General features: G+C 53.8%; 1 protein-coding gene across 1 annotated transcript in view; it reads right to left on the bottom strand.

The window, feature by feature from the left end:
• Window positions 1-14,616: 14,616 nt before the first annotated feature.
• The window catches only part of CFDP1 (craniofacial development protein 1), a 103,410-nt gene continuing 102,567 nt past the window's right edge, over window positions 14,617-15,459 (bottom strand). Inside the window, exon 7 of the mRNA XM_024556068.3 lies at window positions 14,617-14,908. Within this exon, the coding sequence (XP_024411836.2) occupies window positions 14,818-14,908 (91 nt within the window). The 3' untranslated portion in view covers window positions 14,617-14,817. The remainder of the gene's footprint in view (window positions 14,909-15,459) is intronic.

Below are 15,459 nucleotides of genomic sequence, written 5' to 3' on the forward strand. Positions count from 1 at the left end.
GTCAAATGGGCTTAATAAAGCAGCCAAATACCCACAGCTCCAGGGAGCCCATCCCCAACTCCTTCCATGTGGGAGCTCCGAGCGCGTGCAGTGCGGTGCCCCGTTCAATGTCCTGGGAGTACTGGGGTGTAAGGCCCGTAAGGGCCAGTACACAGTCCCATGTGTGTCTGGGTCACTGACTCTCCAAATCCCCCCACCAGCCTGCCTTTCCTGGTTCAGAGCTTTCTTCTTCCCATGCCCCCCCTAAGGCAGGAGACACCTGCTCCCCCTGAAGGGCACATCTGCTCCCCCTGAAGGACAACCCTGAGCCCCTTCCCTGTGTTTACCTCCTTCCCCTGTGTTAACCCCAGGGTAATAACAAGGCTGGAGGCTGGCCCAAGTTCTAGCCTCGAGCCTACTCTCAAGCAAATTCTTCACAGAGGGCCTTTTGGCTCAATGTCTGACAGAAGGAATGGATGGTAGAAGGTTCTGGAAAGACAAAGCTGCCTGTCATCGCCTGTCCGGACGACAGACCTCTCGAACACCAGTTTAAGACCCAGGGACATGGCAACAGACCCAGATGGGGAAGCTGAGCTTGGGCTCTGCCCTCCTGGCCTGTCTGGGGTGGCAGAGGCTTCCCGGAGGCGGCGGCTGTGGAACAGGAGCTCCAAGAATGAGTGAGAGTTTAGGGGGCCGTGTGAGCAGCAAAGCCAGCGTGGAGGTTGGTTCCTCCTTCCTCCACCGGGTCCAGCAGCCTGAGTCCCATGTGCTCCTGGGAGAGACAAGCCAAGTTTCTGGAAAGCACAGCCCAGTGGGGAGGCCTGTGTTCACACTGGGCTCTGCCGTGCTCTGGCCTGGGCCAGCCACCCCCTCCAGACCTCGGCTCCCTCTTCCATGCCCTGGGACAGCTGTGTGGGGTGCTCAGAGAGGGTGCTGGTGGGAGCTGGGCTCGGCCCTCTTGGGACCCACTTCTGTTTCCTCTACACATTATTGTGTGCTGATATGTGCAAGGCACACACTTCCTGCAAGCAGAGCCTGAGATGGGGATTCTTTGCAAGTGGGGGCTGGGGAAGGTCTGAATAGGGCAGTGGAGGCCTAAACTCTAACCCAGCTCTAGCGACAGCTCTGGAGTGTGGATTGCCCCACAGAATTGCTCTCACCTCGGGGCAAGGGCTGGGCGGTTAGACTCCCAGTCTACTGCCTGGCCTGGGGTGAGGGGTAACCTCTGGCCAGACAGGTTCCCCTCTGCCAAGGGCAATTTTCCAGAGACGGAGAGGCTGTGCGTAGTTAACAGTCAGCTCTCCCAGCAGCTGGGGGATGGGTGCACCTGGGAAAAGGGGTCTGGGCCGGCTAAGGCCAGTTCAGTTACCTTCAGCACCCTGCCCAGAGGTGGGTGAGTCAACAGTCTGCAGTTTTACAGCTCATTTGCCCTCAGGGAGCCAATAGCTATGGACTGCTCTGCCCTCACAGACCCTCCGAAGTATTGGGGGAGTTGTTGCAGAAAGGCCCTGAGTACAGCTGGGGATGGACTCCAGACAACCTTTCCTGTGCCCCTGCCCCCCACAAACACCCCCCCCACCAGAATCCCTGCAGCACCCTGGTAAGGTGGTCGGTGGCACAGGCTGGGCGAGAATTCACAGAGAGGACAAAGTGTAGAGAATAAAGTTTTTATTCTCTCTCCAAGAAAGGAGAGAGGCGACGTGTGGGGAGATACACCAACCTGGAGGGGTGGGGGCTTTGAGCTTCTGTTGGATTGTAATCGGATTAAAAAATGTGGAGTTGCTGTTGCCTGGCCCCTGGGCTGCTGGGGCGTCGTAACCTGAGGCAGCAGTTGTTCCAATGTTATCTTCCGCCTGTGGCTGTAGGGAGAGGTTAGTTCAGTTCTTGCTTCCAGTAACTTCCAGTAACTTCCAGTCCTGGGGACATAGGCTCAGAAGAGTAAAATGGCAGTGCTGTTTAACAAGGTCACAGGCCTGCTGGGTAAAAGGTGCCACGACAGAAATGAGGCTGGCTTTGTCCTTTCACACTCCACTCCATGTCCACGGGGGGGCGGGGCGGGGGGGGGGAGTCTCAGCCCACACCCCTCCCTGAGCAGGGAAGGGCCTCAGGGGAGAACTAGGGGCTTCACCAACACACAGGAGAGCTAGGGGGTGGAGACCCAGGCCCTCTGACCTTCAGCTCTTTCTCTGCCAGGGGGAAAACCCATGACGGACCCCCTGTAAGGAGGAGCAGTATCACCCTTTTGGGGGTGAGGGTGGGGAAAGCTCCCCTGAAGAGCGGAGGCAGGCTCCTGTCCTACCCTCTGAACAACCCAGACCACAGTGGGACTAGGAGACAAGGACATAGCAGCCCCTGGAGCAGCCTGGAGGGAGACTAAACGCAGTGGCTCAGCTGGGAGAGTGGCCTGGGCAGCTGCCCGAGAAGCTCTGCCCGTGGAGGGCCCTGCACATCTGGGGCTGCTGTTCTTGCTGCCAGAGTCTCAGGCTCTTTGAGAAGGATGTGACTTTTGGTTTTAAATGGTTTCCTTCCCAGACAATCCCTTCACCTGTCTGTAAGGACGGAATCTGCACCAGTTCTAAGGCACGTGGTAGCCTAAGCCCTGCTCATCCTGGGAGGGCCCCCGCGGTGGCCTTTCCTCTGTCCGGCAAGCCCAGGAACCCAGGCCAGCCCGGCTCTCAGACTGCCCCGTTCCCACCGGCTCCCTCTTGTCCAGGGAGGCACTGGATGGAGCAGCTGCCGCCAGTCCAGTCTGTGCCGCTTCACGATGGTCCAGAGGCGCCCCCATCTTACAGAGAGCAACAGTGAGGCCGCACGAAGCAGCCAAACTCACAAGAGAGAGAGTGGTGCCAGATGTGATGTGCAGGCCTGAGCCGCTGATCTGGAGTCCTGTGTGCAGGCCTGATTGTCCCAAGTCAAGGCCATACGGCAGACCTGGAGAAGACACAAAAGGCCACTGAAATGAGAAAGGGCGGGCAAGTCATCAGAGGAAGAGGGGCCTCAGTCTGGGAGGATAGAGGCAGAGGGGGACCAGACCGGCTAGCCAGTTGTGAATAATGGCGTAAGGCAAATGCGGACGGGCTCACCAAACCTCAGGAGACCTTGAGAAGTGTGAGAGAATTGAAGGGAAGCCCCTCCCTTAACCGAACAAAACTCACTCACCCAGAGAGGTGACAGGATAACGATTCCGATGTTTAAAGCAACTCATCAATGAATGGCCACCGCACCGGGTTTGTGATGAATCAGGAGGCATTGGGGCATATTTCGGATGCGTCAGTCAGGGGCCTGCGGAGAAGCAGAGCCACGAGTATAGATGTAGGCAGAATTCCCACGGTCTATCCTCTGCGAGCTGGGGACCCAGGGCAGCTGATGGTTGTCCCAGTCCAAGTCTGTAGGCCCTAGAACCAGGAGCGCCTGGACTTGAGGAAGTGGGCGTCTGAGGCCAATGAGAGAGCAAATTCGCCCTTCCTTCGCCTTTTTGCTCTATTCCGGCCCTCGGTGGTAACAACTCAAATGCTAATCTCTCCCAGAAAACCCTTACAGGCTTTATTTTACCAGCTAGCTGGGCCCCCCGTAGGCCAGTCAAGTGATGCTTAAAATTAACCATCATGCCTGCCCTGAAATGCCCCTTCCAGAGACAGGACCCAGGCGGGTCCCACAGAAAGTTCTGGTACTCAGGGGTGATCTAGTCCAGCCTTCTCTGTAAGTGGTCATTCTCCTCCTAGTTCTGGACGCGTGTTGTCCAAAGCACAGGGCTCTGCGCTCGGAGCGGGGCAGACGGGACTCCCTGCTGAGTCCTGTCTTCTCAGAGGGTTTACGCAGGGAGGGGGCACCTTTCTCGGAAGTGGCTGGGCCTTGAAAATACGCGCCTGCCCTGATGCAACAACTGCCCCGGTAGCAGTAATCTGGAAATAATCGGGGACGCAGATCAAGGTGTAGTTCATCCCAGCATTACTTACAGTCAAAGGTCAGTAACCTCAGGGGCCAGCGCGGAAAGGTTGGTAAACTGAATTACGCTACAAGCATACCATGGCATGGCATATAGTTGTTAAAATCATACCCTGAAGGAAGGTTTGGACGAACATGGAAATGCTCATACTGTGCACCATCCAGAAAAAACCACACACACCAGCACAGTTCCATAGAATTCTGTGATGAGGAAGTGTCCCAAACCCGCTCCGCCCACGATTGCAGCCCCCAGGGACAGGTGACCCCTGAGCGCCTGGAATCTTTGGCGAGTGCAACTAAGGAACTGAACTTTGAAGTCCAGGAGTTTAAGTTTAGATGTGAAGAGCCACACATGTAACTGTAAGTGGCTTCTGCGTTGAGCTGCAGAGGAACCGTACAGATTCCATTGTGTTAAGAAAAGGTGTGTACGAACATGTGAGAAAGGACCGGGATGTAGACAGCAGTTTTCTCTGTAAGGTGAAGGGAGATGAAAATGTTAATTTTTCTGCTTCCCAATTTCCCAACAATGAACAGTTTCCTTCTGTAATCGGAACCATCACAGAGACCTAGTGTACCTATGGCAACGGGGGAGAAGAGAGAGGAACGGCCTCGCACAGGCAGAGCCGGCGCTGGCAGGAAGGCCGGGGCGCTGGCCTGGGAACTGGGGTAGCCTGTCCCCGCGCAGGGCTTGTTTTGACAGGCCTGTTGTGCGTCTGGTGGCTTGGGTTGTCTCCAAGCCGCAGAGCAACCTGGCTGGCACACGACAACTCGGTGTGGCTGGTGTGAGCACGCGCGTGTGCACATGGGTCGTGCCATCTGTTGCCAACCGGGCAGCGAAGGAAGTGTTGCCTCTTCAGCTGTGTACGCTGGGTTTTGGGGGCGATTTTGTTGTTCGGATTTCTCTCTTGTTTGCCAGGCCTGACTTCAGCTGCTTCTCCAGGTTCCCCATGGCTCTCAGGGGCCTCCCAGCTAAGCTCTTTGCTGGGCCTCCGAAGACTTGAAAGCAGGGGAACGTTCCTGCAGGTGGGTCTCAGCGGGCGGCAGGAGCGAAGCCTGGGCTCACCGGTGACAGAGTTCGCTAGGGCATCAGGAATTTCAGAGTTTGAATTATTTGAAGGGGCCAGAATAAAGGAAGGTTGGGATTTTCCTAAATACGTAGCTGGAGGCTTTTACCCTTTTTGTAAGTGGGCAGGCTGCAAGCAGTGGTTCTGCAACTTCAGGGTGTGTGAGAGTCGCCTGGCTGCTTGTTAGGAATGCAGAGTCCTGACAACGCCCGGGAGCGTCGCCCCCTCCCTCGGTTTACGGAAGCAGGAATGGGGGCCGGAGAGGCAGAGGGCCAAGTGGGCACAAGCTGGTCAACAGAGCTGGGATTAGAATCGGGGTGTCCTGACTCGGCTGTGTGTCTCTCACTCTGTCAGCTGCTTCTCAGTCGCCTGCGTCACATGTTTGGCGTTCAGGGAAGAGTCAGACAGAAGTGGGCTCCAGCCAATTCCCTAACACCAACTGGAGGCTCAGCAGTTGAACCCAGTTCTGTCACTGACTGTGCAGAGTTAGTGCAGACCCCACGGGCGAGGGGCTCAGTCAGGCGAGACGGCCCCACTTCGGGTTGCGGCTGCCTGGGCCCACCCACGACCACCCCCACCAGGCTTGCTATTTCCCAGAACAACTCTCGGACTCAGAAAGTGCTCTAATGCTGTGACAGTTTATTATAAAGGATACCAATCAACAGTGAGATGGGATGGTCCAGAGGGGCCCGTGCATAGGAGCCTCTGGGCCTGGGAGCTGGGGTGCGCGCCACCTGCCCAGCACGAGGATGTGTTCATCCGCTTGGAAGCTCCCCAGATCTTATGGAGGATTCATTTCAGAGGCATGACCGATGAAATCATCGGCCGTTGGTGATTGAACCCCATCTCTGGCTTCCCTCTACCCCAAGGCTGGCAGTGGACATGAAAGTTCTAACCCTCTGGTCCCAGGCGTGGTTTGGCTGGTGACCAGCCCTATTCTGGAGCTATCTAGGCCCCCCAGGAATCATCTCCTGAGAGTACAAAGACAGTGAATTCCAAGGGGTTTAGGCACTCTGTGCCAGGAACTGCGCAAAAACCAAATATGTATTTTTTATTACACCACACGGGGTATTTGCAATCATCTGGAAAACACCACTTGCATTGCAAAGACAAACTAGGCCTCTACGATGGTGCTTGTTCTCATCATTTCTAGCCCCAGCTGTCAACAGCGGTCTCAAGGGCACACAGGTCACACCAGACACTGTTGGTGCAGGAGGGCAGGGGTGTGTGTGTGTGTGTGTGTGTGAGCGAGAGGGAATGGGGGATGGGCAAATCCCCCTCCCTATTCGGAGGACCCCCAACCTCGAAGGTCCCATGATAAAGCTCAATGGCAGAGTTGTCATAGAACTGCCAGGTCCAGCTAAAGATGAGGAAAGAGAAGACAATATGATGAGGTGTCAGGGACAGAGAGGGTCCACCTGGTACCCTCAGGCACCCAAAGAGCTTCCAGACTTTAAAAATGTCTTTCATTTATCAGTCAGGGTGCCTCAAATGTGGGCAGGCTCAGGTTATAATGCAAAGGTGGGAGAAGCATGGCATTAAATCATTAACAGAGATTAGTGGGGCTGGTCAAAGAGGTGAGCTTCCTGCCCTCCCTCCAGAGGAGAGCGGAGCAGCTGGCCCAGCACCCCTCCTCTACACGCTGGGGAGTTTGGCCACACCTCTCATGGAGAGAGGGAGCCCACAGCAGCCTCATGTCACAGTGGTGGCCCAAGGGACAGCTCAGGACGCTGGGCAGAATTTGAAGGTGGGCAGCCCCACAACTCCCACTAGAAAGTCCAGATGTTGACTGTAATTCACTTTGGTGTCTTCAAATTGCAAGCTCATTTATCAAGGTCAGGAACCACTTATTCGCATCTAACAAGTCAAGGCCTGCTGCAGCATCTTTCTCCCGTGTGGCTTGTTCGTGTCCTGTGTGTGCATCTGTCAAGGCTGGGTGGGTGGGAGGGAGGCCGACTCGGCAGGCCTCGCACCATTGCTAAGCTGGGAGGGCGCAAACGGTCTGGACAGACCCCTCAGCTGCCCTAGCCTGCTTTTCAGACAAAGCGGAATTGGGGGACACCTGGTAGTTCATGTGTGTGAGCCACTCATCCCCTGGGGAACATTCCAGGAGCCGCTTGTTTGGGGTGGGGGGTGGTTATACTGGAATGCCTGCTAGCCCAGAACGGGATGCAGAGAAAGCTCCTTGACAGCCAGCAGACTCATCACCATGGTAATCCCTCTATCCCTGCACTACCCGTCCCTTGAAGAGAGATGGTACGTTGATACATAAACTTAACCCTTTTAAAATGAAAAGTTCAAGGGTCCTGGCTGGTGTGGCTCAGTGGATTGAGTGCTAGTCTGCAAACCCAAGGGTTGTCGGTTCAATTCCCAATCAGGGCACATGTCTGGGTTAAGGGCCAGGTCCCTAGTAGGGGGTGTGCAAGAGGCAACCACACATCGATGTTTCTCCCCCTCTCTTTCTCCCTCCCTTCCCCTCTCTAAAAATAAATAAAATCCTTTTAAAAATGTATAATTCAGTGGCATTTAGTGCATTCACAATGTTGGGCAACCATCACCTCTATGTTACGTTAAGTCTTCTAAATTTGCTCGTTGCATCGGTTTGTTCGTTGCATCAGCGCTGCTTATGAGGTTCATGAGTGATGACGCACGCAGCCCTGGCGCATTCTATCCAGGATGACGATTTCAGTCCTTTCTCTTGATGGGCATTGGGTGTTTTCCAGATTTGTCTGATCGCCAACAAACCTGCCTCCCTGCCTCCCTGTGCACGTGCTGGCACCTCTCTGGTGCAGGTGTGTGTGTGTGCTCGGGTGATTGGGGATTCTCTGGTGTGCGTGTATGTGCGCGTGATTGGGGAATAGGCAGATTTTCCTCCAAGTTCTCAGGACCCCCGCCCTCAAATCCAAAGGTCTCATGATGGAGCTCAATGACAGAGCTGTAGCAGAACTGCAAGGCCTGGCTAGAGACGACAACAGATGAGGGACAGAGCGGGGCCACCTGGTACCCTCAGGCACCCAGTGGAGTTGCTGTGTCACGGCCGAGTGCAGCTCCAGATTTATTAGACAGGGCCCGTGTTCTTAAAATTGTGCTAATTTGTACTCACACAAGCTTAGCTGTCTTAGGGAGCTGGGAGCCAGGTGCACAATTTAATTATAGTGACTGAACACCTGGATAGTGTATTCCATTCAATAAAACGCTGAGGGGTAGGCAGGGCAGGATGATTAACCATTCTCAGCAACCTTTTGAAGCCAAGGAATCTGAGACTCGGAGGGACTCAACCTGGATCCCTGTGCTGACTTCAGGGTAGAGGCCGGAGGCCCATTCGAGTGTGTCTGCCCCGGGAGTGCAGTCCGCCTGCTGTTTCTCCGCCCCCTCCCCCGCGTCAACCCTGTACCCCACCTGAGCATTGACCAGGCAGTCTTCCCACCAGCTTTCTGAGGTCACAACAAGGAAGGCCCGCTGGCAGAGCCTGCACAGAAGGACACTCTGAAGCAGGGTCGGTCCCGGCTGCAGGGAACTAGGGCAGAAGCTTCCGGACTTTCATATCCCACACTTCTCATTGTTGTCAACTTGCCTACCCACAGAGATTGCATCTGAGTTTTCTGAATCTAAGTTGCCCTAGGAGGGCACCAAAAACTGCAAGGGGGTGGGGGAGGAAAGACTGCAGAAAAGTCCCAAGCGGGAACCCTGGGCACACCTGTAAGCCCTGGGAAGGAGGTGCAGAGGGAGTGGCATTTCAGATACTTTGACATTTAAGATAACTTGGCAGTCATCTGGGCACCCAGCCCCGCCTCCCCTCACTCCCTGAAACCAGGCAGCATCCCAAAGAGGAGATGCTGCTTAGCACAGAAACCTGGCCCGGACCGGAGCTCACGCATAAGTGACATCTCACCAGGAGGCCTGTCTGAACAGGAACTGAGGGGTCTGTGTGGGGCCACACGCTCCTCCTCTCGCAGGGAGTGCCCAGAGCACAGGCAGGATTGGGAGCGAGGACGGTGTGCCCACGCCTTTGCTGGTGTTCTTCTGACACAGCATTTTGGCAGCGGGTGTGCGGGCTGCCGTTCAACTGCACGCACCGCCTCATCTTTGCTTCTGCCCCTTTGCACTCAGGCCCTTTCTTCCCAGCATGCCTTCCCCATCACGGGGGTCCAGGAGGCAATGATCTTGCCTGCCCTTTTTTCCAGTCATGAGATGTAGGTGTGACCACTGGCTGTTTTGCAGTTTGACTTCAGGCAAGTTTCCTCTTCTCAAAAATGAGGAGGATCTCAAAAATGAGATAACACGAGGAAGCACCTGGGACTGGGCCCTGGTTTGCTGATGAAGATAAGAGCTTCTGATCCTTCCCTGGGAGTCCACCATTTCATGCCGCTTCCTATTTGTTCACTTGTTTTGGGGTAATAAAAAAAAAAAAAAAAGGGCATGCCCTGGCTGGTGTGGCTCAGTGGATTGAGTGCTGGCCTGTGAACCAAAGGGTTACCAGTTCTTTTTTTTTTTTTAAAGATTTTATTTATTTATTTTTAGAGAGAGGGGCAGGGAAGGACAAAGAGAGAGAGAAACCTCAATGTGTGGTTGCCCCTCACTGGGGACCTGATCTGCAACCCAGGCATATGCCTTGACTGAGAATCGAACCGAGGACCCTTTGGTTTGCAGGCCCATGCTCAATCCACTGTGCTACACCAGCCAGGGGCAAAGGGTTACCAGTTCGATTCCCAGTCAGGGCACATGCCTGGTGTGTGGGCCAGGTCCCCAGTTGGGGATGTGCAAGAGGCAACCACACACTGATGTTTCTCCCCCTCTCTTTCTTCCTCCCTTCCCCTCTCTCTAAAAATAAATAAAATATTTTTTAAAAGTTTCCTCTCTTAAAAAAAAAAAGCCACGAACTCTGACCCAACACACACGAGCAGTTCCGGTTCTGAAACCAAATGCCAGAGTGCCCTCTTGAGAGCCTGTTCTAGGTCCTTTCTGCCCCTCCACACCATGCCACCCACACCATGCCAACCTAAATGCACATCACACACCGCCCCTCGCCACCCCTCCTCTGTCCTGCTGATGCCACAAGGCAGCATAGCACCTGGAAAGCCCTGTCACCTGGTCCCTGCCTGGGTAGCAGAAGCACCATCACGCCATCCTCTCTAGGGAGGTTCTCCCCGTCCTTCTTCGGGGTCAGTCATCAGCTGGCCTCCTGTACCTGGACAGGTTTGGGGAACCCGGGCACTGTGCTGTCCTCCAGGGCTCTCAGTCCAGTCCCTCCTCATCAGCCCTCTCAAGATGCAGTTCTTAACGGGGCCCTTCTCCGCTGGAGACCTTACGCAGAGTTCCTAACTAGAGCGCAGCGTTCCTCGGGAAATAGGTGAGCGGAACAGAAAGAGCAGCTTGTTTTGTTCTCTGACCTTGTGCTGCTGTAGGGCAGTTTTTTCGGTGATGGGAAGGTACCAGATGCCCTGGAAATCTGACACACCCACCCAGGACAAGGAGAAGTCACAAATGATGGCCAGAGCAAGGCCAGGAAACCCAACTCTCAGGGATTCCCTGGGCTCTACAGACCCGGGTGAGAAGTGTCCTCGGGCCATCTCCGCAATCACTCACACCACGGCAAGCCAGGCGCACGGCCGGCCAGGGCTGCCCAACTCCTCTCAGCACTGACTCAGTCTTTCCGCTTCCCACTTCCTGCAAACATTGGCCTTGACAATTCCCGACTCTGGGATAAAGGGACAGCACTTCCTTTGGGAGTTACGCAGATTAGTTTTCCCGAGATGTGGATGTGAAGAGCTAGATAAAATACCCATTTGTTCTTAAAAACGGTGGGTTAGGCGGTGTCTGCCATGGCTCAAACGAGGCTCTGATGAAAAAGGTGATTCTTGACTGCAGCGAACACACTTCGATGAGCCCCACCACCCAGCCTGGCCTCAGCGGGCTTACCAAGAAAGGCTGGGCAGTCGCTGAGGCAGCTGTGTCCTTAGAGAGTGAGGAAGGAAGAGGTTGGACAGGTGGCGATGCTGGCTGAGAAGGCAGGTCCCACCAAGGGCACGGCTCAGACAGAAACAGAGAGAGGTGACCAAGAGGAAGGCCCAAGGCCGGACCATGCCTGCCTCTCACCCTCCGTCCTCTGCCTGGGTCCCTGGCAGGCGGCAGACACTCCATTCTGCAGCCCCGGCGCTCAGCCCGCTGCGGATGGTCGGGCAGGCCTGAGAAGACTGGCATCTCCTGGGGCCTGCCTAGCTCACACCTGCGAGAAACAGCCTCTCATTTGGAGAGACCAGCTGTCCACAGTCCCTCGGACCCGATTCACAATAGCGAGCAGTGAACATTCAGGGTCAGAGGAGGTGCTTCAAAGCCTGGGAGACACAGAAACCAGCACGAGGTCTGAGGAGGTGGGGAGCAGCTTCGCCTACACCAGGGTCCTCTCCAATACATTCCTGGCCGCTGCCAGACCTGCAGGGTGCGGAGCGGGGCTCTGGGAGGCCGCCCATTCTGTCCTGGATGGCCAGAGCACTTCCAAGTCTTTCCTTACACATAGCTTAATTCTACCTCTCTAGGACAATTTTTAAAAAAGGGTTTATGATGAAAATGTACGTCTATATAAAAGTAGAGCGAATAGTGTAAATAACTTGTATTCCTCAGCCAGCTTCAAAGCTACCAACACACGGCCCGTCTGGTTTCATCTGACTCCACCCACTCCTCTGGGGCAGTTCGAAAGACCGAACGAGGAAAAGTCTGTTCATTTATTACAAAGGACTGAGTGTGCTGGTACCATTGGTAGGCTGACCGATCACCTAGTCTTAAGGCCCCCTCCTCCCCCTTCCCTGCCTTCCACAGAGGCTCTTCCAGCCTCGCCCACAGCCAGAGGCGGCGGATGACCCAGCTATGGGACAATGACACATCAATGAAAGCCTGCTCTGAAGCAGCTTTTAAGCCTCATTGTAAGAGGATATACATGCACGCACGCACACACATTAGCCAGAGGAAGACGCTTCACCAGTAAGATGAACTTTGCTTGATATAGGTGCTTTTAAAGTGATTGCTTTTAGATCAAAAGGAAGGCAGCTTCAGTCAAGGCAAATGAAAGTTTTAAATGTGAAAGTCTGGGAACACCAAAGTGAGGATCTACGAAGCTGGGAGGGAGGGCACAGTGGGTACAGCCTCACTGGCAATGGGTTACACCCTTTGTCTCCAACCATTTGGACACAAATAGAGGCTCTAAAGCTACAAATGACTGTCATGAACAACTATTGACCCCAGGGGCTCCAGGCTACAGAAACCTATCATGGGCCCATGGATGGATACGTCCCTCTGCCCCCTGATTGGCAGTCAGAAGCAGGTGAACACAGAGAAGTCTCAACGTCCCTTTACAGCAGGAAGTAGCCAGAGTGGTGGTTGCCCCAAAGTCCTCAGAGATTTGGGGACTAATGCTTGAGAGGGGAAAATGTTAGGTAGAAGTTGAGGAGGAGGAGGAGGGGAGGGAGGGGAGTCCATAGTACTTGCAGAAAAAGCTCATAAATAACTTTGATTAACTGCCTCTGGCCATGGATTTGTTTTGAACAGGATAATAAGAGGTGGTCACAGCCTGCCTTGGAGGAGTATGAGCTGTTCTCTCCCACCAAATTGATCTGAAATTCCCTCACCGCACCCCACAAATTATGTACGACCTCAGGACAAAGAAACGGGGTGCCTATGCCTTTCTCACGCCCCTCGGCTAGGCCTGCTCTCTTCCATGACAACGTATCACTAATAAACTTTGCTTACATACTAAAATAATAATAATAATAGTGGTCAAATAGCTACCCGTTCACATTCTTGACAAGCTGCCAGAGTCTGTCAGAAGACAGGACTGGGCTACAGGGCTTTTCAAAAGACTCGTGGATGTGTAAAAGTCGTCAAGTAGAGATCAGGTACGCGCAGCGAGCCTGCTGGGAAAACACGTAGCAACTCAAGACAGCAGAAAAGAAACTGAGCTTTCTGCAGAGTTGTAACACTGATCTGGTGCGCAAGACAGAGAGGAGCCTGTGCGAGGATCCTCGCCGACAGATCCGACTCCTCTCTCGATGTCTGGGAGCAAAGCGAGAGCAGCAAACCCACCTGTGCCAAGAGCCCAGCGTGCTCTTGCAGTGTTTGTCTTAATCTCATAGGCTGCAAAGGTGTGAAGAGTTGCTAAAAAGAAAACCCTCATTTACGAGCCCAGCACCATTTATTCTGTGGGTTTACACTGGGAGGAGTGACCGCATGCTGTTGCTACGGTGGCAGCGGAGATGAAGACCTGTGTGAAGGGGAATGAATGCCGGAGGCACTCAGAACTCCAGGAAGAAGTTAGGGCAACGGTCATCCACAGGGTGGTGAGCAGCAGATGACGCACAGAGGATATCACGCGGCAGGACTTGTGTCTCCATCTTGGCTGGTGGCTCCTGTGGGTCTTGATGTTCTTATCAAAATGCTGGCTGCTCTTAGGTTCAAGGGCTTGCCTGTTATTTCTGTGTTGCTGCGCGGGACCATGCTGAAGCCTCACGGGTCACCTGTCGTGATGCCGGCCTGAAAACGCTCTAGCGCTACCCTTCATTGAAGTGGCCATGAACAATGTATTCTGTTCACATGCAGCCTGTAAAGTGCTGCTCTGAGAAGCTGAGATCCCTAACCATGTAGGGTTGACAATGGCCTTGGTTGCCTAGAGCTTTGGAGCACATACCGGATGGGGAGATAAGTGCTTATACCCCTCAGGGATGTCGTAAGCCATCTCAGCCCTGTGAGGTACTGGTGTTACTCATGCCGGACAGACCAGAAAACAGAGGCTCGGAAAGCTAAGCTGCAGTCAAGGTCATGGAGCCGGTAGCTGTCCAGGCAGGAACTGGATCCCACGCTTTGGAACCTTCCCTTCCCCTAGGACACCTCCCCCCACCCTGCCCCAGGATCAGGCTGTGGGGTTTACTGTCTTAATGTAAAGTTTGGGGTGTGAACTTTCCTAAAGAGTACAGAAAAGACATAGTCTTTCAGAGTCTTCTTGGACGAGCCCCAAACTAGAAATTATTGAGGTAGGAGCACATCTGAAGTCAACCTTAACTTTGGGAAGGGGAAAAAAGAGTGAAGGTAAAAAAAATTCCTGACCTTCAGTCTTACTTTATGCTATTAATGGGAATCCCATGCAGGAGAGCAAGGGATTGGGAGGGACGCAGGGAGGGAACCAAGAACAAGACTGCCCAGGGACCTGGTGTTCCACCAACACTAGGGAGCCTCCTGCTGTTGGCTCCGGGGCCAGGCTGACTTCGGAAAGAGCCCCACGGCCCCGGAACCCACATCCTCCCCGTGGCCAGCCTGCACAGGCCGGGAATGTGCTGGCGGGGCCTGGTGGCCTTTGCAGCAGAGTACAGGGAAGGCAAGTGGTATCATCATCTCCACCAGCCTTTTCTAGGGACAACTTTAAAATAAAAAAAAATTTTTTTTAAAGATTTTATTTATTTTTAGAGAGAGGGGAAGAGAAGTAGAGAGACAGGGAGAGAAACACTGATCGGCTGCCTCTCGAATATGCCCCAACCAGGGACTGAACATGCCACCCAGGCACGTGCCCTGACCGGAAATCAAATGGTAACCTCACTTTGTGGGATGACGCCCAACCCACGGAGCCACACTGGCCAGGGCCAACTTTTACTTTTTTACTTTTATTTCTTTAAGGACAAACTTTTAACAGTACAATGAATGAAGCCACGTGAGATGAAGATACAAAGACGGAATTCAGTGTAGAAAAAGGCCGTGCCGGGCAACCGCCGAGGAGGAGCACTGGAAGCACCTCACACAGGAGCGCGCACTGCAGACAGGGCTAAGCTGTGACTGACCCCCCGTAACGTCAGGGTTTCATTTTGCTCAGCCTGAGATCCCGCTCAATTTCAAACTGCCTGTGATCCACTCGGTCAAGAAAAGCTTTCCGTTCAATGTACCTGGAAGGAAATGAAAGATGGTTGTCAGCAGGTCCAGCAAGAGAACGTGTCTCTGCTGCATGTCCCGTCCCCCCAGGTGTTAACAGGTCCACCTGGGCAGCGGGATCACCGGGTTCACAGCGAACGCACACAGATGACCACAGCTGGAGCCCAGAATGACCACCACGACTCTCAGTAACATGGCCCTCACATTTGGTCTAAACAAGGATGTTTGTGGTTCAGATGTGAATGAACATAAAATGAAAAAAGAAAGCAACAACTTATCAAAGGGAAAATACATGAGGGCTTAGTGGCAGGAAATGCTACAATTTTGTCACAGGGCTTTCAGGAAGGACAATTGCGCGCTGAGCCCAGCACGGGATCAGAGTCCACTCGCTGCACACTGGTCAAGGACTGAACGTGTCTGAGACTCATTTTCCTCAAGAGTGAAACAATACCGCCATATGAGCTGGTGGGGAGAGGAAGCTACATGCCCTGCACACACTCATCAAAATGTCAAAAAAGGTCATCCAAACATGGAAGAAACAGGGTAGTAAGAACGACCTGGCAGG

This window comes from Desmodus rotundus, chromosome 12, assembly GCF_022682495.2.
Source record: "Desmodus rotundus isolate HL8 chromosome 12, HLdesRot8A.1, whole genome shotgun sequence".
Taxonomy (NCBI): Eukaryota; Metazoa; Chordata; class Mammalia; order Chiroptera; family Phyllostomidae; genus Desmodus; species Desmodus rotundus.